Raw genomic sequence first — 26,617 nt, 5'->3', positions numbered from 1 at the left:
ATAAAATAACCATTTAAAAAAATGTTGTTCATGAGATTACATAATTTCCATAATGTACAGATAATTTCCTGTTTTTACTCAATGTAAATAAAAAGTTAAAATCTTTACAGTCTGATTCGCAAAGCAGAAACATGCAGTCACTGAGAGGTGGGGGGAGGCAGGAATTTCACACATTGCTCGTCTGAGTCGCAGCCTTCTTCTCCTCCGTCTGCTGTGCATTGGAGCGTAAGCTTCGTGAGGCGAAGGCGTACAGGAAGGGGTTAATACAGCTGTTGATGAAAACTAAAGCCTTTGAGACGTCCCCGCTGGCCCTCCTAAAGCTCTTCAGGCTCTCATATGTATCCGGATGAGATGTTTTCAGCAAGGTGATGGAGATGTCCACCATATTTATGACATGAACAGGAATCCAGAAGATGAAGAAGGTGACCACGATGCTGGTCACCAGCTTGGTCATCCTCTGGCTGCTGAAGAAAGCGGTTTGGTTGACCTTCTTGTGGAGGCAGAAGTAAGAGGTGACCAGGATGGAGAAAGGAAGGACAAACCCCAGCAGAGTCTCCAGCAGAAGGACTGTCACTTTCAGCTCGTCTGTACACCTTCTCTGACACCTCATCAGATTTCTCTTATTCACAATATCCCGTGTTGGGATGTTAGGGGAGGCGAAGAGACATGCCAGCCCCCACAAGGCGACCAGCAGCACCCTCTCGCCCGTCCCACGCAGTCTGGCCCAGCACTGGGTGTACAGCACTGTCAGGTAGCGCTGCACACTCATCAGGGTGACTGTCAGCACACTGGCGTACAAACTGCAGTAGAGCAGGTACGAGAGGAACTTGCAGAGAGGCGGGACAGGGGGCCAACCATGCAGGAGGAAATGTATCAGCACAGGGAGAGGGATGAGGCACAAGAGGTCAGAGACCGCCAGGTTCAGCATCAGCTTCAGGGTGAAGTTCTCCCTCTTGAAGTTGCGGGCGATCACCACGACTACTGCGATGTTGCCGGGAACACCAATGAGCCAGCACAGTCCCAGGACCACGCTGGGGGCCACATGGTCAGCGTTCCAGAAGATGGTGGAGTTTGAGCTGGAGGAGTTGAGATGCTGCATGCTGAGGTAAGAGCCCAGAGACTGTGGCGTAGTCAGGAAATACTCCACAGTTCCCTGTGCAATTCAGTTCTCAATTTTTGAAACAGTAGCTGCTTGAGAGCACATGGTTACTGCGACCAAAACAGGAAATCATGAAAATGTGTCCTTTTATGGAGTAACCTGGTGTGTGTGTCTGTTTGTGTTTGTGTGTGTGTGCGTGCGTGCGCGTGTGTGTGTGTGTGCGCGTGTGTGCTCTTAATATCACAGGCTGTGGTGAAATGGCCCACATAAATGACTGATGGGAAGATGGCATGAAAAAAATTAAAAATCACACAGAATCACTTCTTTAGGCTTGAATATGGAATTCCAGATGAGATGATAAAAGGTGGTTTATATTTGGAATAAAAAAGTTTCTCTAAAATTTCAGAATCATCCTCAGGTTATTTCTTCAGCCATGGAAAAAAGTTTCAGCTGGAATAAATTTCCATCTGTACCAATGACAGATGGGGTTGGAATTTTTCTGTCATGACAAACTTTTGCCTGTTATCGTTGTCATAGCTCAGCAAATCGTTGTTTCATGAGTATGAAACAAAAAAGCCTATCACCAAAAAGACAGAATGACACATATGATCTTTTTTACAACGTTTAAATATTCCTCTAAATTGATGTGGTCTACAACAAATATTTCAGAATATACTGAGGCCATAAGTCGGCCCACGGTTTTTCTCGGCCGCATTTCCCTCGCGTACTTAAACTTGTATTTCAATTGTTATCCTCCAGGTGTCACTGTAGGTGCTCAGTTATCTACTTTTTAAACAATGGACACAGTCACCTGTTTACTTATCAAATAGGTGGAGAAATTGACATTACAACAAAAAACCATCATTTGGCCCATGGTGAGGAGGAAAGGAAGGAGCTGTGGGAGGAATGTGAAGATTGTGTATTGTTTTCTTGGTACCGCCTTTACTCTGGCACTCATTGCGCTGTTTGAAGTTTGAAGGTGTATCTTATTAGTTGCCCTATACCCTGTAGTTGTACAAATTGGATAGTACTGTGTCCTCAAACAGACCTTGCTCTCAGCTGAGAACTACTGTCTCATTGTGGAACTGTACACATCCTGTCCCCGTACTGTCGCTATTCTTACTGTATGCATAAAAGCGTCTGCTAAATAAATAAATGTAAATGTAAGAACATCCACGAGCACACGAGAGCAGAGAGAAAGAGTGCCACTGTGTCTGCTGTCATTCGATCTGACAGCTTTCCCACAAACACAAATTCCCAGTGGTTTCCGTTAACCTTTTGTGCCGATATATTTTCACATGAGAAGACGCCCTAAGTAATTTCAAATGTAAGGTTTTATTTCTGTGTTACAGTGCAGTTTTAGGAACTGACTAAGACCATGTGGTTTCACTGTGTTTCCAATTCACTTTGAACAGGTCAAGAGTCCAAGTAATAAGTGTGAAAACATGAAGTTGGTGATAAAAGATGATTTTTTTGTCTCTGTGCCTCTCCTGCTAACTACTGGTGTTAACAGAAAACATGTCAACAGCAATCAGGAAAATGAGCTTTTAATTAACAAGCATTTGCATAGGCAGAGGTTTGCACCAGTAAAATGAATTTGATTCATAAAAAAGTAGCAGAAGAACTGGCTGAATAACTTCACTTTTACTAAGTAGTCCTGAGATAGGAAGAGCACAATACACAAAATTAAAAATGTGAATGATGACCATCATATTATGTGCCATTAATGTGATAATATAAGATGTAAAAACGATATGGTTTGTCACTATTTAAAATTAACTGATAATAAGCCTACCACAGAAAACTCACGACTGAACAGGTTCATGTCAATCCCAGGAAGAATGGTATGTTGATGATTTATCAGTGATAATGCTTAAAAATCATGTCTGAATCCTTACATTTCATCCCTGCAGGCAGAATATGTGATAAGCAGCAGACAGTTGTAGGGACAGAGACAGTATGCTGTAGCAGCAGTAGCAAGGATCCTGCATGGAAATTAAATGTGTTGTAATATATACTGAGAAATATGTGGCTCAGCCAAAGAATATGTTGCAGATACAATTAAACTATATTACAATATAGAAATATACACTTTAAACACTTCATACAGTATGTTCACACACTTTATATTGCTTGAGCTAAAATATATATTCTCAATATGTAATTTTTTGTATGAAACTACAGACAGATTAGACATCAATAATGGTGACACTTTGTGGGTTTCCAGACTGCGGTGCCTCCTTTAATCATCATCTTTACAGTCTGATTTGGAAATCAGAAACATGTAGTCACTGAGAGGTGGGGGGAGGCAGGAATTTCACACATTGCTCGTCTGAGTCGCAGCCTTCTTCTCCTCCGTCTGCTGTGCATTGGAGCGTAAGCTTCGTGAGGCGAAGGCGTACAGGAAGGGGTTAATACAGCTGTTGATGATGGAGAGAGCAGAGGTAATGACCCAACTGGTCTTGCAGAAGTTTTCCAGAGTTTTGGATTTCAGGAAGACTGCAGAAATACCCAGGATGTTGATGACATGAACAGGAATCCAGAAGATGAAGAAGGTCACCACGATGGTGGTCACCAGCTTGGTCATCCTCTGGCTGCTGAAGAAAGCGGTTTGGTTCACCTTCTTGTGGAGGCAGAAGTAAGAGGTGACCAGAATGGAGAAAGGAAGGACAAACCCCAGCAGAGTCTCCAGGAGCAAGGTGGTTACCTGCTCCGTGTCTGACCTGTATTTCCTGTGGCAATGGAATTGTCTATTTTCTGCCACCACGTCTCGAACTGCAAAGGCTGGGCAGGAGAGAACACCCGCCAGCCCCCACAGGGCGACCAGCAGCACCCTTTCGCCCGTCACATGCAGTCTGGCCCAGCACTGGGTGTACAGCACTGTCAGGTAGCGCTGCACACTCATTAGGGTGACTGTCAGCACACTGGCGTACAAACTGCAATAGACAAGATAAGAGATGAACTTGCAGACAGCAGGACCAAAGCTCCAGCCATAGAGCAGAGAGTAGATCCACACTGGGAGTATGATGAGGCACAAGAGGTCAGAGACTGCCAGGTTCAGCATCATCTTCAGAGTGAAGTTCTCCCTCTTGAAGCTGCGGGCGATCACCACGACTACCGCGATGTTGCTGGGGACGCCAACCAGACAGCACAGTCCCAGGACCACGCTGGGGGCCACAGGGTCAGCGTTCCAGGAGGGGGTGGAGTTTGAGCTGGAGTTGGAGGTGTTAAGCAGCGACATGGTGAGATGATATACATGTAACTGGAGATGACTGAGGAAATGCACTTCAGTTCTGTATGTGTGCTGTCTTGCCGTGAAGCTCAGAGAGATAAATGTTACTCTGGGAACTTGCTTCACTATGCAGGCTGCTGGTGGTGGTTTTAGCTGCTTGAGACCACATGGTTAACCTGGAAACTTAACAGGAAATTATGTAAACATTCTCTTCACTTGAAGATGATTTCTTAATTTCAAGTGTAACTACAGAAATTCAAAAAATGGCCAAGTGAAGTAAAAGTTTGTGTGAAAGAAGTTTTATTTTATATTTAGGTTTAAAGTTGATTCTTTGACAACAGAATTTATATCACCTTGACTGATAACTAGTAACAGAAGAAATAAGATGTGATTAAGTTTGATATAAGACAGAGAAGTCCAAATGGAACATTTGTATGCAGTATAAGATGCATATATTCAGGTGTAAGCAATTTACAATAGTAACTGAACATGTTTATGCACAAAGTAAAAGTTTCTCTTACATTGCATAAGAAGTTAAAATTCTGTAATTATTTGGTTTGTTAACTGTCCTGTATGGTTTGGTAAAAGTGTAAAGGTGTGGATGACTGAGTTCACAAAGGTCCTGGTCTCCAGCTTGGTCATCCTCCTACCATCCTGAAGGAGGTTTAGTGGGGTGGGCGTAACAAAGAAACGAAACGTTCTTGTGGAAAAATGATAAGCTGACATTTGCGAATTTACAAAGGGCTGCTTCATGGCTACAAATATGCATACATCTCATAAAGCAATTCGCAATTCATTTTTTCCTTCCAATGAACGTGTAATAATGATGAATTAAACGTTTCAGTGAATTCGCCGCTTTGTAGTGACGTCATACCCGCTCTTCTCTCTTATCTAGAATAAATTTCCATCTGTACCAATGACAGATGGGGTTGGAATTTTTCTGTCATGACAAACTTTTGCCTGTTATCGTTGTCATAGCTCAGCAAATCGTTGTTTCATGAGTATGAAACAAAATAGCCTATCACCAGAAAGACAGCATGACACATATGATCTTTTTAACAACGTTTAAATATTCCTCTAAATTGATGTGGTCTACAACAAATATTTCAGAATATTCTGAGGCCATAAGTCGGCCCACGGTTTTTCTCGGCCGCATTTCCCTCGCATACTTAAACTTGTATTTCAATTGTTATCCTCCAGGTGTGGAGGTGTGGAGGTACCGCATTGTGGTAAATCTGTGTGTGTGTGTGTGCTTAATTTGTGGTAATGAGGTGATTGAGGGATCATTATCAGGTGGCTTTGAGAAGATTTAACCCCATTGAGTCTTCTCATTTACAGCACTGTATTTGTTTTTTTCGCATTTGCTTAAGTTATTTAGTTGCTTCTTTGGGTTGATTTTGCTTCAGTTTTAAGAATTATGTGCCCCCTAGTGGATATATTCCAGTCACTCAGAGCAAGCGACCGTGTACTTTTGAGTACAGTTTAGCAGCTTCAGCAGGTTTTCAAGCTGCCTTTTCCTTCTTTTTATGTATAAAAAGACCTGTGTCTGAAAATATAATGATTCCTGATTATCATTTATTATGCTCATCATTATGCTATTTATTTATATTTTTATTATTTGATGTTTTTATTGGAGGACTCAGCATTTTAAAACAATGAAATTTGAATTGAAAAATTAGAATAAGAGGACAACTACATTTAAACTTCTTGAGAAATGTCAGTTAGTTCATTTCCTGAATGTAAAAAATCACTCATCACTCTCTCCAAAATTACATACTGATTCACAGATATGTAAAAAAAATGCAAGATTAGCTCAAATACATAGCTTATCAACAAGCACTGCAAAAGTCATGTGATTCTACTCTGATAGGTTCAGGCTGGGATTGGTGCATCATTACTGGGAAACAGTGGAGGCAACATCAGAGAACAATTCATAAAAAGCCCTGAACATGACTACTTTTGAGAACTTTACATAAACATTGTACATGTAGAAGAGAACCATTTCGAATATGTCAGGATATATGACTGAGTCATGTCAATCAAACACAGGAATAAATGAATGGTCATTGATCTTCCAAATGTAGATTTAATGTGAGGCTTTTCTTTAAATGTTAATTTACACAGAGGACACCTATATATAGCATGGATTACAATACACTAACATGAGCATAGCTACATTTTTGCTCAGTGATCACCTGCATTGTAGAACAGTGATATGTAAATATGTTGCTCAATGGGTGAAAAGACAAGCATTCCCACAGTAAAGCATGAAAATGGACCAAGGCATAAGTAACTATTGTTAAAATTCAGTAATTCAGCAGGTACCAATTAATTTCCATAATGTAGACATAATTTCCTATTTTGACTCAGTGTAGATAAATATTTCAAATCCTCACAGAAAGTAGAAACATGCAGTCACTGAGAGGTGGGGGGAGGCAGGAATTTCACACATTGCTCGTCTGAGTCGCAGCCTTCTTCTCCTCCGTCTGCTGTGCATTGGAGCGTAAGCTTCGTGAGGCGAAGGCGTACAGGAAGGGGTTAATACAGCTGTTGATTAAAACTAAAGCCTGTGAGACGTCCCCGCTGGCCCTCCTAAAGCTCTTCAGGCTCTCATATGTATCCGGATGAGATGTTTTCAGCAAGGTGATGGAGATGTCCACCATATTTATGACATGAAGAGGGAACCAGAAGATGAAGAAGGTGACCACGATGCTGGTCACCAGCTTGGTCATCCTCTGGCTGCTGAAGAAAGCGGTTTGGTTCACCTTCTTGTGGAGGCAGAAGTAAGAGGTGACCAGGATGGAGAAAGGAAGGACAAACCCCAGCAGAGTCTCCAGGAGCAAGATGGCTACTTCCTGCATGTCTGACCTGTAGTTCCTTATACACTCGACTTTCCTGTAATCTTCCTCAATCCCCACGTTCCGAAGCATGAAAGATGGGCAGGAGATGACACCCGCCAGCCCCCACAGGGCGACCAGCAGCACCCTCTCGCCCGTCACACGCAGTCTGGCCCAGCACTGGGGGTATAGCACTGTCAGGTAGCGCTGCACACTCATTAGGGTGACTGTCAGAAGGCTTGTGCATGAGCTGCAGTAGAGCAGGTATGAGACGAACTTGCAGACAGCAGGACCAAAGCTCCAGCCATAGAGCAGAGAGTAGATCCACACTGGGAGTGTGATGAGGCACAAGAGGTCAGAGACCGCCAGGTTCAGCATCAGCTTCAGGGTGAAGTTCTCCCTCTTGAAGTTGCGGGCGATCACCACGACTACCGCGATGTTGCTGGGGACGCCAACCAGCCAGCACAGTCCCAGGACCACGCTGGGGGCCACAGGGTCAGCGTTCCAGGAGGGGGTGGAGTTTGAGCTGGAGTTGGAGGTGTTAAGCAGCGACATGGTGAGATGATATACATGTAACTGGAGATGACTGAGGAAATGCACTTCAGTTCTGTATGTGTGCTGTCTTGCCGTGAAGCTCAGAGAGATAAATGTTACTCTGGGAACTTGCTTCACTATGCAGGCTGCTGGTGGTGGTTTTAGCTGCTTGAGACCACATGGTTAACCTGGAAACTTAACAGGAAATTATGTAAACATTCTCTTCACTTGAAGAAGATGATTTCTTAATTTCAAGTGTAACTACAGAAATTCAAAAAATGGCCAAGTGAAGTAAATGTTTGTGTGAAAGAAGTTTTATTTTATATTTAGGTTTAAAGTTGATTCTTTGACAACAGAATTTATATCACCTTGACTGATAACTAGTAACAGAAGAAATAAGATGTGATTAAGTTTGATATAAGACAGAGAAGTCCAAATGGAACATTTGTATGCAGTATAAGATGCATATATTCAGGTGTAAGCAATTTACAATAGTAACTGAACATGTTTTTGCACAAAGTAGAAGTTTCTCTTACATTGCATAAGAAGTTAAAATTCTGTAATTATTTGGTTTGTTAACTGTCCTGTATGGTTTGCTAAAAGTGTAAAGGTGTGGATGACTGAGTTCACAAAGGTCTCCAGCTTGGTCATCCTCCTTCGATCCTGAAGGAGGCTTAGTGGGGTGGGCGTAACAAAGAAACGAAACATTTTTGTGGAAAAATGATAAGCTGACGTTTGTGAATTTACAAAGGGCTGCTTCATGGCTACAAATATGCATACATCTCATAAAGCAATTCGCAATTCATTTTTTCCTTCCAATGAACGTGTAATAATGATGAAGTGGAGTTTCAGTGAATTCGCCGCTTCGTAGTGACGTCATACCCGCTCCTCCCTCTTATCTTCTGATAGATTACAGCCAATGGTTACTTTCGGGCATGGGCTACGAAAGGGCCGAACACTCATGCAGCCTTACTTACTACAGTACGCAAAAAGCAGTACATTACAATCCGTACGGTGTCCGAATACTCAGGAGGCATTTAATGTAGTCGAACGGTACCCGGATGACCTACATCCGTTGAAATTTTGAAGTATGCGAACGTACTACACTACGCTATCCCATAAGTCAGCTGGAGCCTGAATAGCCGAAGAAGAATTCCCCAATGATTTCTGATATAAAAAGGACAACTGAATACCTACACTGAAATTGATTAACTAATAATAATTATTAAAAACGTTCTAGTTACTGGCTTTTCATTAAGCCGAAGTTGACTGATACTCTGCAAACTGATCTGTTCCTGGTCGTTTAACCCCTTTGTTGTTTTACTCGTTATGTCAGAAGTAATAAAATTGTAACTGTATCGATATCCAAAACGCTTATAAGGTCATAATACGTTTATAAGGTGTAGTCACCTTGGTTAAGCTAACAAATAAATTGGCTTGTTACGTAACGTTAGCTTTTCTTTTTACCTCGGGTTTACAGTCAGCTAAGTAAGTAAAGCAAGCTCATTTTTAAAACGTGTAAACATCCGGGTGAAATGACAAGTAAGATGGCGGCGGAGTACGAATTGTGTCCTTACTACCTGCTCGCATACTCATAGAACGCACTACAGTAACGGTGGGGTAGTACGCTCTTAACCGAAGTTAGCGCATCCTGAGTCTTCGGATGCAGCCATCTTTCTTAATTGTGTTTTAAGTGTCGAATGTGCAAGCGCCATGTGATTGTTTTGTGAGCAAATTGTTCCAGTGTTGTTAATGCTAAATTAAACACGAGTGAACTACCCTTCTTTGAAGATACCTCTAGCATACCGTGATGTTATATCTGCACAACGCCCCCTTTCACGCCTGTAAGGAAGTTTCTCTTAAAATTCCAGCCGTAAAGCGTTATGCTGTCGTACATATGAGATGTAGTGCCGCAAAACAAAAAATGGGAGGCGTGCTGTCCCGGATGTAGTTTCTTGGGGGAGAAAGGTGGAAGTGTTATACTGTTTGTAATTTAATCAAGCTCCATTCCTTTCCTACTACTAGGAATAATTAATAGCGACTCCCCAGGTTCCCGGTGCATATATTTAGTCTTTGTAGTTTACAGTCTTGCTTGTGGCTACTTTTGTTTTACTTCGAGATTTAACAAGGCTACTACAGAACCATGTCTGTTGTACCTCCCAACCGATCGTCAACCGGTTGGCCCCGTGGAGTCAACCAATTCGGGAACAAATACATTAGCCCACCGGCCAAACCGCTCACCCTGGAGAGAACCATTAACCTGTAAGAAAATAAGCGAACGTTAGTCATCTGTATGTGGCTTGCTTTTGTGTTGTGCATCATTCAGAAACTCTGACACCCGTAGCGGCCGTGATGTGTCTTTATCTTGCTCCGTCGTTCGCTCTGTGTATGTCTCGATTGATAAATTAGCTTCAATTTCGTTTGTCTAATTTGCTAGCTTTAAATGTACTTTTGCTAATTTAAATTAAAAACACAAACAGTGTATCACAGCTGTGTAGAACTGCTTCAGTTTGCACAGTAAAAGCAGTAAGCAGCTGACGTTGTCGTTAATGATCGCAAGTGGAGCAGCATGCGTGCAACCGTTGCCTTTGTTGCCTGAAGGTACCCGCTAACCAACTACACGTTCGGCACCAAGGAGCCGCTGTACGAGAAGGACAGCTCGGTCGCCGCGCGCTTCCAGCGGATGCGCGAGGAGTTCGAGAAGATCGGCATGCGGCGGACGGTGGAGGGGGTCCTCATCGTGCACGAGCACAGGCTGCCGCACGTGCTGCTGCTGCAGCTCGGGACCACCTTCTTCAAGCTGTGAGTCTCGCGGGCGATGACATTGCACACACTTCTGTAAGCAATAACATTGTGCACTGAGGCTATAAGAATCGGGGGTAAAGCATTGATTTGAGTGATCAAATACCTCTGAGAAAAAGTACAAATGCAGGCATAGTCACTTTATGAGTACATCTCAACGTTTAGTCTGAGTTCTTTTTGATAAAGTGTGTCAGCGGGTGTTCCAAATTGAGTCTTTTCATTGTCCTCGGGTACTTAAATAGCTTTCTGAAAATGTTTGTTTTCATTAAGTGTTGCATTTGTGTCACACAGTCCCGGAGGCGAGCTGAACCCAGGAGAGGATGAAGTGGAAGGTTTGAAGCGTTTGATGACGGAGGTACTGTTTAAGAGCCCAGCAGTGTTCTTTCCACAGACCGCAGAGCCTCTCCCTCATGGCACAGCGAGACATCTTACAGTGAGGTGAACCTGTCGGTGCTAATAAGGACACAACTGTACTCAGAACCATTACCTCATCAGTGCTGAGTCTGTGTGTGTTGACCGTTTTACTGTATATATTTTGACCCTACATCCAGGACCAAATTGTGTATGGATAAAGCACTATGTGAAGTGCTTCCTTTAAATGCTCACGCTGAAATGAGCTGCAGTTGCCAGGCATAGTCACTAGTGCTGAGAGGCTGTGAATCTGATTTCTGTTGCTTCCACACTGTACGTCACGACAGGTAGTTGAGTCTGACAGAGGGAGAGGGTGGCCGTTTTCACCAAACCAGGCTGCACACCGGTGTTTACCTGAAGCCTTTGAAAGTTATCGCTTCACCAGTTTTGTGAATAAGGTGCTTCTTACCTTCAAAAATACTTTCTTTGCCAGATTTTGGGCCGCCAGGATGGAGTGAAGCAAGACTGGGTGATTGATGACTGTATTGGGAACTGGTGGCGACCCAATTTTGAGCCCCCTCAGGTGTGTGTCTGAGCCCAGGTGAACCCCATTCTCACATTGCATCAGGTCTGGATTATGGTCTGGATGAAGTGCTGTGTGTAGTTTTCAGTGGGTTTTTAATGGTCTTGCCCTGAGGAGCTGCTGTGTGCCAGGCCTGAAGTGAATCATTCAGTTCCCATGTAAAATGTGACCTTCCCTGCAGAATGTTTAGACTTGCATTGTGCATTAAAGATAAACAGCTCTGTGTTCTGAAACGGGGCTTTCCCTCTTTGTGCCTGTTCATGACTCTCATTGAATATGTACGGTGTGTGTGTGTATAATATATATATATATATGATATGTAGATTTTTTTTTTGTTTTCTCTTTCAGTACCCCTACATTCCAGCCCATATAACTAAACCCAAAGAACATAAAAAGCTGTTCCTAGTTCAGCTTCAGGAGAAAGGTGAGGACATTTATTAAGTTTGATTTAAGTTGAAAATGTTATTCTAGGAGACTTTACACTGAGCACCTTCCTGGTCCAGCAGTGTGGGTCCATATTTAAAGTCATAAAGTGTTAAAGAAGACTTCTGGAGAAGCAACATCGTGAGGTTGAGACAATTTTAAAATGTGAAGATTACAGTCTTTTCTGAAAATCTGACTGTGTGCTGATCTTTCAAATCTTGTGTATAGAGTTATGACCAGTGGCCAGGTTTGCGGGTGAATTTCGTGCAGGGTCGTCACCATGGTGATTTTCTCAGACCTGGCCTCTAGTACATTTGTCTCTATTTTCTGAATGCTTATGTCATGATGAAACCTGCCAATCATATCTTTTCCTTTTACTGCTCACTGGTGAGGTGTATCCATTAGTTTAAGGACTTGTCAGCTGTTAAAAAATACTTTCTCTTAAGGGATATCTTGGAGGTCCTTTTTCAAAATGGTAGAGAAGTGGTAATGATGATATAGTATTATTGTGAATAAGCGCATATTATTACTTTCAGAAAGCGGTTTCCTCCATGTTTTAATTGCTACGTACATAACTTGGGTTTCTGTGTAGAATGTTTTTATTGTTCTATCTTGCATTATAGGTCATTAAACATTAGACATGGCAACAGGGTTTGACCGTAGTGTACATTGTATGATGATATCCATTTTGTGGATAATAGCGTACAGTGTATGATATACCACTGGTTCCTTACTGAAGCAATTCAGGTTAATTTGCAGAAATGGAAACCACAGCATTGTGGTCGCAGCCCAGTGTCCTAACCACTGCACCTCTCTATTACATAAACTCTCTCTGCGGTCCAGGCAGTCTTGTGTGGAAGTGTGAGCTTGTCACTGCTGTTTCCCACAGCGCTGTTTGCTGTCCCTAAGAATTACAAGCTGGTGGCAGCCCCCCTGTTTGAGCTGTACGACAACGCCCCTGGATACGGACCAATCATATCCAGCCTCCCACAGCTGCTGAGCAGGTGGAGTTTCTTGCCGTGGTCTGAAAGTCCACATCATTTTCCATGCTGACTTTCATGAGACATTGTATGAAGTTAAAAGATATTTCCATTACTTTTGTAGGTTCAACTTCATTTATAACTGAAGAGCGCGAGCGTGCGCGCCCTGGCGCCAGATGTCTCCGTGAGCGCAGCCTGCGCGGGGCGAAGCGGGAAGCTTTTCACAGACCCGAGACTTTCATAGATGTGCTTTAAAACATGTTAACTGTCAAAATAATGAAGACTTCATTTTCTGTGGAAACATTGCTTGTGTTCGTTTTTAGTTTGAATGATTTGAGAATAGGTACCACTGTGTGTGGCGTGAAACATCAACCCAGAGACATAAGAACATGTTTTTTTAACGTTCCTTCATAAAAGAATAGGTGTTTTTTTTAGTAATAAAAACAGTTGGTTTGTGTAGTGTTTTATTCTGTACATTTAAATGTCATCTTTTTTTTTTATAATAAATCAGTCTTCTCATAGAGGCATCTTCACTTTCGTGTTAAGGGTATCACAAAGAAATTTAAAAAGTCACAGCATTAATAAAATGGTCACGCTCAGAATTAATGGGATGCCCGTTATCATTGGAAAAGTAAAGTTTTTAGTGTATAGCTACGCTGCTAGATCAGATGGCTAAATGAGAGCAAGCGTGGTCTACAGCAGTATTTCTCAACCCTCTTCTGGAGGACCCCCTGCCCTGCATGTTTTAGATCTCCCCCTGCTTCAACACAGCTGATTCAAATGATCAACTCGTTATGAATTCCTGAAGCTGCATTATAACAAACTGATCATTTGAATCAGCTGTGTTGGAGTCTGGAGCCAAAGGAGCATTTCAGCGATCACTAGAGAACGACAAATGTGTGAACAAGCTAATGCAAAAACGGTTATACCTCGAGAAATTAAATATTAGGTAATTATTAATGACAAACTAGATTTGCTTGTGGAAAGATGCCGTTGCTCTCATATGCAGCTGCTACGCTACTTAATTCCGAATATTTGGTTTGAACCTTCCTGTTTTATGGTTTGGTGGGGCAGAATCAGCGCTGGATTTATGCTATTAAATGACCCTCTGTTTGTGAGTTTAATATGGTGATTTTTACAAATTCATAATGTTAGCTAGTGATTGCTTGCATTGCCAAAAATTTTCTGTAAACAAACCGTCTATGCGACTGCTCATCGACGCGATGGACGTTTCCTCTTTGAAAACTGGTGGGCGTGTCTGGGAAAGAGATGAGAAAAGCATGATGGGATTTGTAGGTAATACACGTAGTGACGACAGTTTCCTACGACACCTTCTGTTCAAGCACACTAGCTAGCTTGGCCCTAGACGTGAAATAATGACTTCGAAACGAAAGAAGAATGACAGCGAAATCTGCGCAAAAGGGAAGAAGAAAGAGAAACGAGAAGAGACGGCAGAGATTTCTGAATTAATCGTGGATTCAGACATGAAAGACAAAGTGAAGGAGGCATGGACTAAGAAACTACAGTACAGTGATGGTGAGTGCTTGTTTGCTAAGTTTAGCTAGCTAACTGTCACGTGGAGCTACCCGGTTGCTGTAACTAGCTAAGTAGGTAGCTAGTTAATTCGGTAGACAGCAGGTCAGCATGCATGTGCACCTCTAATCTCTTAGCTGTTTAACGGTGAAGATCAGCTGGTAACCACACGCTTCATTTTAAAGCACGGATGTTGAAAGTGGTACGATTTTATGTACCTGTCTGTTAAGCGTTTGAAAAGCTGTTCATCCCAGCAGTTCCAACAGTGGCATCGCTAGCTGGCTAAATGAGTGCATTTGCCAGCTAAGGGTCCGGTACGCAGTAATTCAGTTCACACTCCTGACACCCATCACAGAGCGCAGAGGTTGAAGTCAGTAGCTAAATTACTGAGCCTGTTGCACCGCCCGGACTTGCTCTGTAGAAAGCGGGCAGTCAATGTAACATTAGCGGAGACTGGCGTTTGTAGTGGGGAAATGCAACTCACTGTTGGGATATACTGTATTTAATAACCATTCATAGAGTATTGACGGGGACTTTACCTGTATGATAAATAATTATTGACCGAATAATGACCAGAAATTACATATTTACACCGTCAGGGGTTTGGCGAGAGATTTTAATTGAGACCATCCATAACTAGTAATTAATGGGGTGTTAATAATAATAATAATAATAATAATAATATTATTTCCTTTAAAACATGTAGTACAGTAACGTATAATATAGTAGCATGCTGTGAAACAGGAAATATTTACACTATATGGGGAATTCAGTAATTTGGGAATTAAAATAGTACAACATGATGTGCATGGTTTATAAGCATTTGGATTGCAAGGGTGACTGAAGCGTTAAAAATATTGTTCTGTGTGTTACTGAGAGTGTACGTCTGAGCCAAGTGATGGTCCGTCACGCCATGGCTGAGTGCTGGCGTCGGTTTCTGTCCTGCAGGAGGTGTGGAGGTGGATTGCCACCCTTTCCCTCATGGTGTGCTGAAGAACTTCATACGGAGCCAGACCTTCATGGAGAATCTGCAGACAGAGCTCCTGCGGTTAAACTTTCACGAGAAATCCAACGACCTGTACAAATTCAAACAGGTGGATGCACTTCTTTATCACTTCTTTACCACCTCTTTATCCTTGGTGCTAAAAAACATGTGGGGGCCAAAATATGGGTAACAGTGGGTTAACGTGTGAGACATTCGTGTCTGCAGTTACCTCTGTCTGATGTGTAAGTGCAGCCCAGTGTAAACGTACCTCTGACTTTGACTGCAGTGCAACCCAAGCCTGTGCTTATAAAGGCAGGTTAGCCAGAGCTGTGCTATCATTCATTTTCCTACCCAGAGGAGAGAGGCTGGGTTCTGAAGTTTTGTTGAATTTAAATTGCATTACATTATTGTCATGTAGCAGTCCAGAGTGACTTACATAGGTTACAGTTTTACATGTTATTCATTTAAACAGCTGGATCTTAACTGAGGCAGTTCTGGGTAGAGTACCTTGCCCAAGGGTTTACGCTACACAATGTAGCGCATTACACTACACTGCTGCCCCTGTTGATCTGTTTGCTGTTGATCTCACTGTTGTGCACTGATGTCTGATTTTATTGTCCAGTCAGATGACTTGAACAAGAGGAAAGAGCCTCATATTACAGGGTTGAGGTGAGAGTACACGTGTGTGTGTGTGTGTGTGTGTGTGTGTGTGTGTGTGTGTGTGTGTGAGTGAGTGAGTGTCTCTCTGTGCATGCTTGTGTGTGGGTGTACATGCGTGTACATTGTGTATGTCCAGACATATGTATGTGCATGTGAGCATGCTTGTGTGTATCTGTCTGCTTCTGTGAGTACCTCTCTAACAGTTGTATTGTATTGGAGGATGGTCCAGGACTGTGTTACGCTGAAACTCTTCCTCCCCTTCTCCAGGGCTGTGTTACGCTGAAACTCTTCCTTCCCTTCTCCAGGGCTGTGCTGTATGAAGAGTTCCGTTTGTGGCTGACTGAGGTACTGCAGGTGGCGCTTGAGCCCACAGTGGACATTTCCTGCGCCAAGTACGAGTACACAGGTGAGCCACTTCCTGTTTGGTCATGCCTCTTCACTTCCTGTCAGTGTGAAGGTTGTCTCACACGGTGTCCCTCAGAGCCTGGGTCATCAGTGCTGAGGAACAGGAGCTTTCCCATAATTCTGTGCTTCCTGCACTGGCGCTGTTCCCAGGCTCTGTGACCCAGCTGGGTTCTGGTTCAGGTGCTCACTGTGTGTGCTGCATGGTAGTAGAAGTATTTATACACGGTCAGCTTGATGAAGGCTTTGGTTGAAAAGCAGCACAGTCAACGATGCTATTTTGTTTGTGGGGCAAAAAAGAAAAATAATTTATACTAATGTTGTTACTTCAGTGGTGTTTAATATGTAAATCATTTAACTTTACTCTTATCTTTATTGTATTAGAAGTGTCATCCTATTTACTATGGCCCGACCTGACCTGACCTGACCGTCCTGTTTCCCGTTACCCGGCCTTATGTGTGCCCTCGATCCAACATGACATAACTGCCATTAGTCCAGCATGGCCGACGTGTGGTGGTGTTACTGCCGTTAGTCAGGCATGGCCGACGTGTCGCGGTGTTAACGCCGTTAGTCCAGCATGGCCGACATGTCGCAGTTAACGCCGTTAGTCTGCTATGGGGGTTCTGTGTCGCCCACAGATGTGCTGCTCTGTCACGACGACGAGCTGGAGAGCAGGAGGATCGCCTTCATCCTGTATCTGGTGCCTGAGTGGAGTCAGAGCGACGGGGGCACCCTGGACCTGTACAGCACAGACGGTGAGGGGCGCGGGGGGGTCTGGAGGGGGGATGGGTGAGCCTCTCCCCTGGAGCGGAGCTGAGGGGAGCGGCTGGTGGTAGTGAACGCTGTGTCTCGTTCCTCTGCAGAGAACTTCCAGCCTCAGGCAGTGGTGAAGTCCTTAGTTCCGTCCTGGAACACGCTGGTGTTCTTCGAGGTGTCGCCTGTCTCCTTCCATCAGGTGCTGTCACTGCGTAATGTGCTCTGTGCTCAGGGAGAGCTCTGTTTAAATACGTATTTTCTGCCTCCCCACTTGCTGTACCTGCCCCACCTACTCACCTACCCACCTGCCTGCCTGCCTGCCTGCCTGCCTGCCTGTCTTTCAGGTGCCATTTGTAGGCTGTTAGTGGTATTTATTGAAGTTTTTCTGCCTGTTTGTCTGTGCAGGTGTCGGAAGTGATTGCGGGGGATAAGTGTCGCCTGTCTGTGAGCGGCTGGTTTCATGGCCGTTCTCTGGAGCGACCCCCACGTCACGTGGAGCTGGCAGCTCCTCGAAATCCACACCTCCCCCGGGATGTGAGTGGGGGGAGGGGTAGGGGCCAGGCGGTTTGGGGGCCATTGTGTGTGCGTGCATGCCTGCGTGTGTGTGTGTGCCTGCGTGTGTGTGTGTGCGCGTGCATGCCTGTGTGTGCCTGCGTGCGTGTGTGTGCGCGTGCGTGTGTGTGCGCGTGCATGTGTGTGCGCGTGCATGTGTGTGCGCGTGCGTGTGCATGTGTGTGCGTGTGCGTGTGTGTGTGAGCGCGCGTGCGTGCGTGTGTGTGTGTGCGTGTGTGTGCATGTGTGCGTGTGTTTGAGGAGCAGTGTGCAGGTCTGTTTGTCACTGCTGTAGTTTGTTGGGGCTGCAGTGTGCACCTGTGTCCACAGGAGGAGCTGTTGTTCGAGTGGATCAACCCTGTGTATCTGGATGTGGAATACCAGACTCAAGTGCAGGAGGAATTTGAGGAGACGTCTGAGATCCTTCTGAAAAACTTCCTAAAGGTGAGCAGCGGATCGCTTGCACGTTACACTCCTCTACTGCGCTACTCCACACCACTGCTGGCGAGGCTTAGACAGACCCTCACTGTGCTACAACAGAGGCTCATGGGAGGTTTACATGATAAACAGTTGAGGATATTTTGAAACTGAAATTAAATGCCACCACAGTGTTAGACAGGCAGACTTACTAGATGCATGTATACGCATATACACACACACACACACACACACACACACACACACACTGGATGGGGTGGTAGTGACACCACTGTGGTCTCTGCAGGAGGACAAGTTCAAGCAGGTGAACGAGGCCCTGAAGCAGGCGGGGATCCAGTGGGTCAGGAGAGGTCCTCCCAATCAGAGGTGAGGGATCCAGTGGGTCAGGAGAGGCCCTCCCAATCAGAGGTGAGGGATTCAGGGGGTCAGGAGACGCCCTCCCAATCAGAGGTGAGGGATCCAGTGGGTCAGGAGAAGCCCTCCCAATCAGAGGTGAGGGATCCAGTGGGTCAGGAGAAGCCCTCCCAATCAGAGGTGAGGGATTCAGGGGGTCAGGAGAAGCCCTCCCAATCAGAGGTGAGGGATCCAGTGGGTCAGGAGAAGCCCTCCCAATCAGAGGTGAGGGATTCAGGGGGTCAGGAGAAGCCCTCCCAATCAGAGGTGAGGGATCCAGTGGGTCAGGAGAAGCCCTCCCAATCAGAGGTGAGGGATCCAGTGGGTCAGGAGAAGCCCTCCCAATCAGAGGTGAGGGATCCAGTGGGTCAGGAGACGCCCTCCCAATCAGAGGTGAGGGATCCAGTGGGTCAGGAGAAGCCCTCCCAATCAGAGGTGAGGGATCCAGGGGGTCAGGAGACGCCCTCCCAATCAGAGGTGAGGGATCCAGTGGGTCAGGAGACGCCCTCCCAATCAGAGGTGAGGGATCCAGTGGGTCAGGAGAAGCCCTCCCAATCAGAGGTGAGGGATTCAGAACGTTCCCACCAGCAGTAGCTCAAGTGCAAGTGGACAGGCCAGAGTCTTACCATTGATGCCAGTACAGAGTGGGCCCTCTGTAAACACTAAAACCTCTCTGATTACAGGTGTTTGTGTGTACCTCTCTGATTACAGGTGTTTGTGTGTACCTCTCTGATTACAGGTGTTTGTGTGTACCTCTCTGAGTGCAGGTGTTTGTGTGTACCTCTCTGAGTGCGGCTGTTTGCGTGCGTGTCTTGCCTAGGTGTTATGAGCGGGCGGAGCTTCACAGCCTGCCTCCGTGTGTGAGCACCTGCTGGGAGCTCCTCTCCTCCGAGGCCTATTTCCTGCTGCTCTCCAACTTCACTGGCCTCACGCTGCACTTCCTGGCGTCCGGCAGCGAGGAGGAGGAGGAAGGAGAGGGTGAGGAAGAAGACGATGGAGGGGATAATGATGAGGAGGGGACAGCAGGCTCCTCTGGGGCCCCTCAGACAGGAGCAGCAGCCCCACAGCAGGAGAAGAAGGGAAAGAAGGAAAAGGTGAAAGGTGAGTCTCCTTAGCTGGGGTCTGTTACCATGGTAACTGTCAGGCGGTTTGTCCTGCTCACTGATCTGCTCGTCCCTCCGTCCGTCCCTCCATCCGTCCAGAGCCCAGCACCCCGGTGTGCCGCGGTGAACTACGGCGCTGGAGGCATGGGGACTACACCCTGGTCCACGACACGGACCTGCACAATACTGAGTTTGCCCTGGACCTGCTGCTGTACTGCGGCTGTGAAGGTGAGGGGGAGGGGGAGGGGGAGGGGGAGGGGGAGGGGGAAGGGCAGTGAGGGGGAGGGGGAGTGAGGGGGAGGGGGAGGGGGAGTGAGGAGGAGTGGGAGGGTGAGGGTAAGGGGGAGGGGGAGTGAGAGTGAGGGGGAGGGGGAGTGAGTGTGAGGGGGAGTGAGGGGGAGGGGTTGTGAGTGCGAGTGCGAGTGCGTGAGAGGGGGAGGGGGAGGGGGAGGGGGGCAGGGCCACCAGTGACTGTAGTGAGGAGGAGAAGGAGAAGCTAGAGGAGACCTTGAGATGTGCAGCACAGAAGCACTGAACTCAGCGCCTTGTCTTTCCTTTTCTCACTCTCCCGCTCTCAGGCTGGAAGGAAGAGTTTGGCGGCTTTACTTCCTATATCGCCAATGGAGAGGATGAGGAGGTGAGTGGTGATGTCACTGAGGGAGCGGCGAGGGTGAGGAGGAGTGAGGAGGAGTGAATGGTGTGGGCAGTGCAGTGGGAGATTGGCAGTTTGGTCCAACTTCCGACATTCATAGCTCCTTTCATATGGCATGTACAGCTTTGACACTTTGTCTAGGTGTATCTTATGTACTTTTTCTCCTACAAGGCTCTGAAAATGGGTGAAAATTCAAAACGTAACAAAATGACACCCCCTTTGAGAGCTTCTCACTCAAACAGTATGCTAGATAAAGCACTCAGTTTTTTTTTTTCCTGTCATTTATGACACATTAGGCCATGTGTATGCAGTAACCATAATTATTATGGTTATAGGAGTGTCAGGAAAATTTTTTTGAAATGTGCTCAATTTTCAAATTTCCTCAAAATTGCCTATTTTCATGTCCTCCTTTGACCATGTGGGCAGTTAACCATCATTTTCATGTTTTTACCATGTATTCTTATATATCTGAAGATGATCTGACAAAATTTTGGTGCTGTTGCTGTTGGGCTGTAGTTTCAAAAGTATTAGAGATACAGACCTAATATTTGGAATTTCTCCATACGTTTGGTATAGGAGCACCTGTGAGTTTTTTCAGGGGAATCTGAGAGGGTGACCGGGGACCCTGTGGGTGATTTGATATGGAATGGCCCTCATGTTTGTTGTGGTTGTTGCCCTGCAGCTCCTGACGGTGTACCCTGAAAACAACTCTCTAGGATTGGTTTACAGAGACAAAGACACACTGAAGTTCGTCAAGCACGTCAATCACAGGAGCTCCACCCCGCGAGGGCCTCGCCCACTTGGGAGTGCCTTCTACGACTTCTCCTTTGTGTATTATGAGTGAGGAGGAGACCCCCGAAGACCAGGCCTGGCATAGTCACATGGGGTCTTACAGCTATGGGGTGTGTGTGTGTGTGTACACACGTGTACATGGGGCATCTACCATCAGAATTTCAAAAGCACATCTGATTTTTTTTAAATAACACTGACAAAAAAATGGTGGTTACAATCCAAAAAACACTCGTAAGGCAGCATCACTTGATGGAGATCTTTTTTCAATACTTTTTTTTTATTATTTGTTAAGCCATACATTGACATGCGCAGTGACTGGACTCAGAGCAGTTGTGTTGTCCAGGTGTTTGTCCATGTAGAATGCAGCATTGTCATGGTGACCCACAGCCCATTGGTCAGCGACCCCAGAGTTCCACCCAGAGACAATGGTCTCCCATAGCAACGGAACAAAGAGCCGCCCGAGGCACACACAGGTCAGATATATATGGATATTGTAACAGCTCTTTGAAGGATTGGTCGTTTCAGCATAAAATAAGAATGCAGTACACCGTAGTCAGCAACTCTTAACAAGCTTGTTTCTTTGCGTTTTCATACATTCATTTATTACCAGTGCAAATCATCACGTGAAAGGAAACACAGCTGTTGAACTAAAATTAAAATCCCATAAAGCTGTAAGCAACATTCTCATCCCAAACCAGGAAAAAATAAAACAACTGTCTGTAAATCAAAGCTACAGTGATGGGTACTAAATGGTGATAAAGGCTAATTCTAACGCCATGCGCATTCCTAGTGCAATTTCATTTTTATCCATGTGCATTTTTTCCTTGCCTTCGTTAAAGGCTGGTGCGACGTCCCATGATGCATTGTGTCCATTTTACAGTCAGTTTCCCTACATTCCAATGGTCATTGTGGTATTGCATCGGTGTGAAATCTCACAGTATTGCACAGTCTTTGCCAGAGGAAGACATGAATGAAGAGATCTTCAGGCGACAGCCGTAACAGGAAACGGTTGCGTTTCAGGACGGGTCGGGCTCCTGGTCTCATCAGCCCGATCCTGCTGAGGTTCTGGTGGTGTTTGTGGCTCAAACGCACCCCCTCGCCACAGTGTACAATACGAATGCTCTAAACCACCAGGGCTCCTTGCACTACAGTGGTCACAACTCCAGCTCTCTCAGCTTCTTCAAGACTTTGCACCAAAGTATATATACAATACAAAAATTGCCTCATTTTTCTCTTTTTAATATACGTTTGGAAAGCACTGCGCAAGTAGAACAGTTGTAGGATAGCTGTGTCATAATTTATTCCAGTCGTGTAGACGCTTTGGTGCAAAGTCGGAAGTACAGGTGTAATTTGCTGTAACTGTCTCATTGCCAGTGTGTCTCAGCCTGACGGCGGCTTCGGTTCAGTGCATTCCCTCTGGAAGAAAGAACTCTACAGGTGACAGAACTGCAATAGGCCCCAGCACGCTGCACCCCCAGCTTTACCCCTCCACCCGGTCTGGGGATGGATTTCAAAGCTCCCGTCTCCTCCAGGAAGAGTGGTGAGAAATGTGGAAACCTCAGTATGCTTCTCTTCTCTGTCAGACAGACTGTGACTCACTGTCTGAAGTCAGCCCCCCCCCCGACTGTCCCTCTTCTGGATACTGTGTGTTTTTTATTTTTTCTCCACAGACCCCTAATCCCCTGATTTCTGACTAAATCAAACATTGCAGGAATTTGGGGGGGGGGTGACTGAAAGAGGGGGAAGCCACAGGAGGGGGAGAGAATGAGGGGGTGATATCATCTGAGGAACGTGGAGCCCCTCTGGGAATCGGACATTTAGCCCCCTTTGTTTCCCATGACGATGGCAGAAGTCAGCCAATGAGTGCTGACCGAGGCATGCTTCCTCCAGACACCGCGGTAATGGAGCGACATCTTTGCTCTCATGAGGCGAGATGTGTGCTGGTATCCACAGCGCTGCTGGATTAAGGCCTAAAGGTTAAAATAAAGCACATTGTGCTTCTCTGAGGAAGGGCTGAGAGACTCATCTTACAGAGACCCCACTGAGGGGACCTGACTTTTACTGCAAGTTCAGATTAAAGGGCTCTGTTTTTGGGTAAAGGCAGGTTTCTGTGGATATTAATCAAAAGTGAGATGTTACCTCATTGGTTCTGATTGTAAACATGGTCAATAATGTGTGGTAGCTTTGAAACTTCCAGTTACATCAGGCCGCTCATGAATATTCTTGAGAACGAAGATGCCGCTTTTTTTCCTCAGTCACAAGTTTACAGAGTGATCTGTCTGCAGTCAAAGAGGGCAGGGGACAGAATCTCTCGCTCTCAACTCCCAAACAGGCCACACCAGAGGAGACTGTCATACACATACTGTGTGTGGATGGAAACGTTCAAAAGGATCCTTTCTTTTTTCAAATCCTCATTCACAACTTATATAATAAGGCTTTATATCATTGTAGACAACTTCATTAAATCATAAGTATAAAATTCCAAAGTTATCCTATAGTGCACAAGGAAAGTACTGAGTGCTCAGTGAAAAATATGATCTAGTTGAATAAGAATAAATAACACAAAATATTGTGCAAAAAAGCAAAGTATGGATTTCTTTGTCTTTCAAAGGCGAAGTCTATAAACCTCTCACATTAAAAACATACAGAAGATTAATAGTTGCTCATATATCTATAAATATATATTTGAATACAAATATACAGTTTTGCAAGAAAATATAATTTAATACAACTGAATACCAAAATTCCCAGGTTCACTTGCAGACAGTGTCACGCAGAGAAAAGTGCATACAAACTCAGGCCTCTGTGGAACGGACTGGTGGAAAAACTCACTCTTCCATAGCTGTGGATGTGTGTTAGTAAAGAAGCTACTGTGATTCCACCCACAATCTTAGAGGCAACAATCCCCCAGGGAGCCTGGCCCATGACTGGATACGAGAGATGCCTCTCAGTCACAGTGAACGGAACTCACCCAATCAGACTCTGCGTTCCACGTTTGCTCCGCCCCTACAACAGGGCAGTCACAGAGGCCCGAGTGTGGGCGTGGCCGACTTCCTTCCTGACGCTGCTGCGCGCCTGGTTCTGCCAGCGTGCAGTTGAACACTAAAGACGATGTCGTGCTCTTGTGTACAAATCCAAATGTGTCTGATTATCTGGCAACGTAGAACTCCTGAAGGAAAAATATAAATCACAGCCAGAGAGCCATGGTGGAGGGCATGGCAGCAGGGCTTTGAGTGAAGTGACTCCTCCCAATCAACCATGGAGATCTCGGAGGGTCGGGGTTCTGGTTGGAGGAGGCTGTGATTGTGGGCGTGTCATTCCTCACCAAACGCTGGGATTAGTGTGCGAGCCATGTGCTGTTCACTCTTCTCCAGTCCTGATGCAGGAAGAGAAAAACATTCAGCATTTGTCACTGGAGCAAACAAGAGCTCGATTTATAATGAAATTTACACCACAGTGAATACTAAAGGAAATATCACATTTAAGCATTCAGGAAAATGATCTAAATTCTTCTCTGGAAGTCATTTTAATTTTACTGCATTTTTACAAGTGTAGTGTCTCTGAAAGTCATCTTTTTAGTATGTTTTTTATCTGTTCAAGTGTGTTTTACAAAAACCAATGAAACTGCAGTAACTGCTCTTGTAAAGATAAAAATGTAAACTGTAATATGTAGCTACCTGTATTTATCACAGATATTGATACAATGTAATACGTTGCAATGTTTACCTGAATAAGTCACAGCATGTTGCGATATGTGATGTGTCATATGTTGTACACATGCATATGTTTGGCAAACACATGCATGCCTGGGCGCTTGATGGCTTTAACACATCTTGGTGTTTCGTGGTTTGTACCTGCCCGTGCTGTGGGTGTGTGGTGCGTACCTGACCATGCTGTGGGTGTGTGGTGTGTACCTGCCCGTGCTGTGGGTGTGTGGTGTGTACCTGACCGTGTCGCAGGTGTGTGGTTTTTACCTGGACTTGACGCAGGTGGAGTTTGTGCCAGCAGTTCCTTCAGGTGTTCATTGTTCCTCGCACCCAGCGCCGCTGTACGCTTCTGCTTCCTGGTGCTGAAACATGTACTGGAGAAAGAGCAGAGAGGAGTGAGCCCCTGACTGACCGCTGCTGACCGACACTGACTGACCAACTCTGACACTCACTATGAGTGACAGACTCTCACCAATAATAAAAGATCACCGAGGAACGTGCTTTAAGCCTAAAACACAATGAAATAACGCAGTAAATGTGTGCTTGATGTGTGTATTTCCACAGCAGTGTGATAAAAGCAGGCAGTGTGTAAAATGAGTGCATGCGTACGCCCTGAGGCCTGTCCCCTCAGCCCTGACGTAACTAGCTGACAGTTATTAGCTGATTATTGAAATTAGCTCAGCTCGTGAATAATAATAGAAAAGCATGTAAAACCTGTTGCGCCTCTGATCTTTGGGATCAGTCCTGTTTGCTGTGTGTCTGATTGTGGGTTGGATACTTTCACGCTGTGACCTGCAGGGGCACAGTTGGCACTGGGACACCCACCGATTTCAGGTTGGCCTCCATGTCTGTGAAGTTCCACTCACTCAAAGGCAGGTTTGGGTTGAAGGGCTGCGTGGGACAGCAGAGATTCATGATCATTCTTTTCAGAACTGCTGTGCCTTCATTTTCTTCTCATTGATATTTGGTCAAGCACAGTGAGAAAAGTTAAATGGCAGAAGTAAGACACACTGAGTAAACTCTTCGTATTTCCCAGCTTTGTTTGTGGAAGATTGAAAGCTCCCCCTCTGCCATTGTTAAAGCTATAAGCATTCTGATTGGCTGGCTCAGTATTGGCGGGCATTCTTAAAGGGGCGTGGCTGTGAAGAGCTGTACTCACGTCCATGCTAGCTGTGGGGTCCATACCCTGCTGGTGGTTTCTCAGCAGCATCTGAAGCTCCTCCAGGCTCATATCCACATTCTCCACACCATCTGGCACCTCTGGCCTGGACAACGACACAGACTCCTGATGCAGGCTAGTCTAGGACACACACATGTCCTGGCACAGAGCCTGGGAAATCTCAGAGACTAATAACAGTGTGTGTGTGTTGTATGACACAGAGAAACCGGCCGCAACCATGAAATTAGTGTGTCTGCTTCACACATTTAAACACAAGGTGTCCACTCTGTGTACACCTACAGACACACACACACACACACACATAACCCTTCCTCCCACATAAGATGAGCAGCCAGGTTCTTCAAACCCAGGTGGTTCGTCCTCTTTCCTCATTGGCTTACATGCTTAGAGGTGACAGCACCCTCCTCTGGTGACAGAGGAGAGTTACGCCCTGAAGCCGCGGTCCAGCCGCCTATCGATGCTTTACAGCGTAACAAACCAATTAGATCTCTTCTCCAGCTGTGTGTCTCTCTCCCACGCATATGCTTCCCTGATATATTCTCTTACATTCGCTCTCCCTGCATTGGACTGGTGAGTAATGGTATAGATTACTTGCTTCCTAAGATGGAAAAATCTATGCAGAA

At 45.3% G+C, this 26,617-nt stretch overlaps 6 protein-coding genes across 6 annotated transcripts in view; 2 read left to right on the top strand and 4 right to left on the bottom strand.

Moving 5' to 3' along the window:
• Positions 1 to 157: 157 nt before the first annotated feature.
• On the bottom strand, positions 158 to 1,099 carry LOC118787688 (leukotriene B4 receptor 1-like). Its single transcript, XM_036543293.1, has one exon. It carries the CDS (start codon positions 1,097 to 1,099, stop codon positions 167 to 169), a length of 933 nt encoding a protein of 310 aa, XP_036399186.1. The 3' UTR covers positions 158 to 166.
• A 2,308-nt stretch (positions 1,100 to 3,407) lies between these two features.
• Positions 3,408 to 4,340, bottom strand: LOC118788218 (leukotriene B4 receptor 1-like). The gene has a single exon (XM_036544172.1). The coding sequence runs from the start codon at positions 4,338 to 4,340 to the stop codon at positions 3,417 to 3,419; it is 924 nt and encodes a 307-aa protein (XP_036400065.1). The 3' UTR covers positions 3,408 to 3,416.
• A 2,426-nt stretch (positions 4,341 to 6,766) lies between these two features.
• LOC118788217 (leukotriene B4 receptor 1-like) lies at positions 6,767 to 7,723 on the bottom strand. The gene has a single exon (XM_036544171.1). The coding sequence runs from the start codon at positions 7,721 to 7,723 to the stop codon at positions 6,776 to 6,778; it is 948 nt and encodes a 315-aa protein (XP_036400064.1). The 3' UTR covers positions 6,767 to 6,775.
• Positions 7,724 to 9,184: 1,461 nt separating this feature from the next.
• Positions 9,185 to 13,248, top strand: nudt21 (nudix hydrolase 21). Its single transcript, XM_036543931.1, has 7 exons — positions 9,185 to 9,964; positions 10,304 to 10,504; positions 10,796 to 10,859; positions 11,349 to 11,438; positions 11,787 to 11,862; positions 12,751 to 12,865; positions 12,966 to 13,248. The coding sequence occupies exons 1-7, from the start codon at positions 9,846 to 9,848 to the stop codon at positions 12,985 to 12,987; spliced, it is 687 nt and encodes a 228-aa protein (XP_036399824.1). The 5' UTR covers positions 9,185 to 9,845; the 3' UTR covers positions 12,988 to 13,248.
• Positions 13,249 to 14,149: 901 nt separating this feature from the next.
• Positions 14,150 to 22,723, top strand: ogfod1 (2-oxoglutarate and iron-dependent oxygenase domain containing 1). The gene is made up of 13 exons (XM_036543623.1): positions 14,150 to 14,377; positions 15,323 to 15,468; positions 15,982 to 16,028; positions 16,325 to 16,425; positions 17,060 to 17,176; positions 17,285 to 17,376; positions 17,583 to 17,711; positions 18,060 to 18,173; positions 18,454 to 18,533; positions 19,381 to 19,661; positions 19,763 to 19,891; positions 20,242 to 20,300; positions 20,998 to 22,723. Exons 1-13 carry the CDS (start codon positions 14,218 to 14,220, stop codon positions 21,157 to 21,159), a joined length of 1,617 nt encoding a protein of 538 aa, XP_036399516.1. The 5' UTR covers positions 14,150 to 14,217; the 3' UTR covers positions 21,160 to 22,723.
• Positions 22,724 to 23,775: 1,052 nt separating this feature from the next.
• The window catches only part of hsf4 (heat shock transcription factor 4), a 13,999-nt gene continuing 11,157 nt past the window's right edge, over positions 23,776 to 26,617 (bottom strand). The window contains exons 10-13 of the mRNA XM_036544499.1: positions 25,974 to 26,079; positions 25,640 to 25,705; positions 25,082 to 25,188; positions 23,776 to 24,483 (exon numbers count right to left, since the gene is read on the bottom strand). Of these exons, the coding sequence (XP_036400392.1) occupies positions 25,129 to 25,188; positions 25,640 to 25,705; positions 25,974 to 26,079 (232 nt within the window). The 3' untranslated portion in view covers positions 23,776 to 24,483; positions 25,082 to 25,128. The remainder of the gene's footprint in view (positions 24,484 to 25,081; positions 25,189 to 25,639; positions 25,706 to 25,973; positions 26,080 to 26,617) is intronic.

The sequence above is a fragment of the Megalops cyprinoides genome, chromosome 13 (genome assembly GCF_013368585.1).
Source record: "Megalops cyprinoides isolate fMegCyp1 chromosome 13, fMegCyp1.pri, whole genome shotgun sequence".
Taxonomy (NCBI): domain Eukaryota; kingdom Metazoa; phylum Chordata; class Actinopteri; order Elopiformes; family Megalopidae; genus Megalops; species Megalops cyprinoides.
Note: the sequence above shows the minus strand (reverse complement) of the source record. Positions and strands in the feature narration are given on the sequence as shown.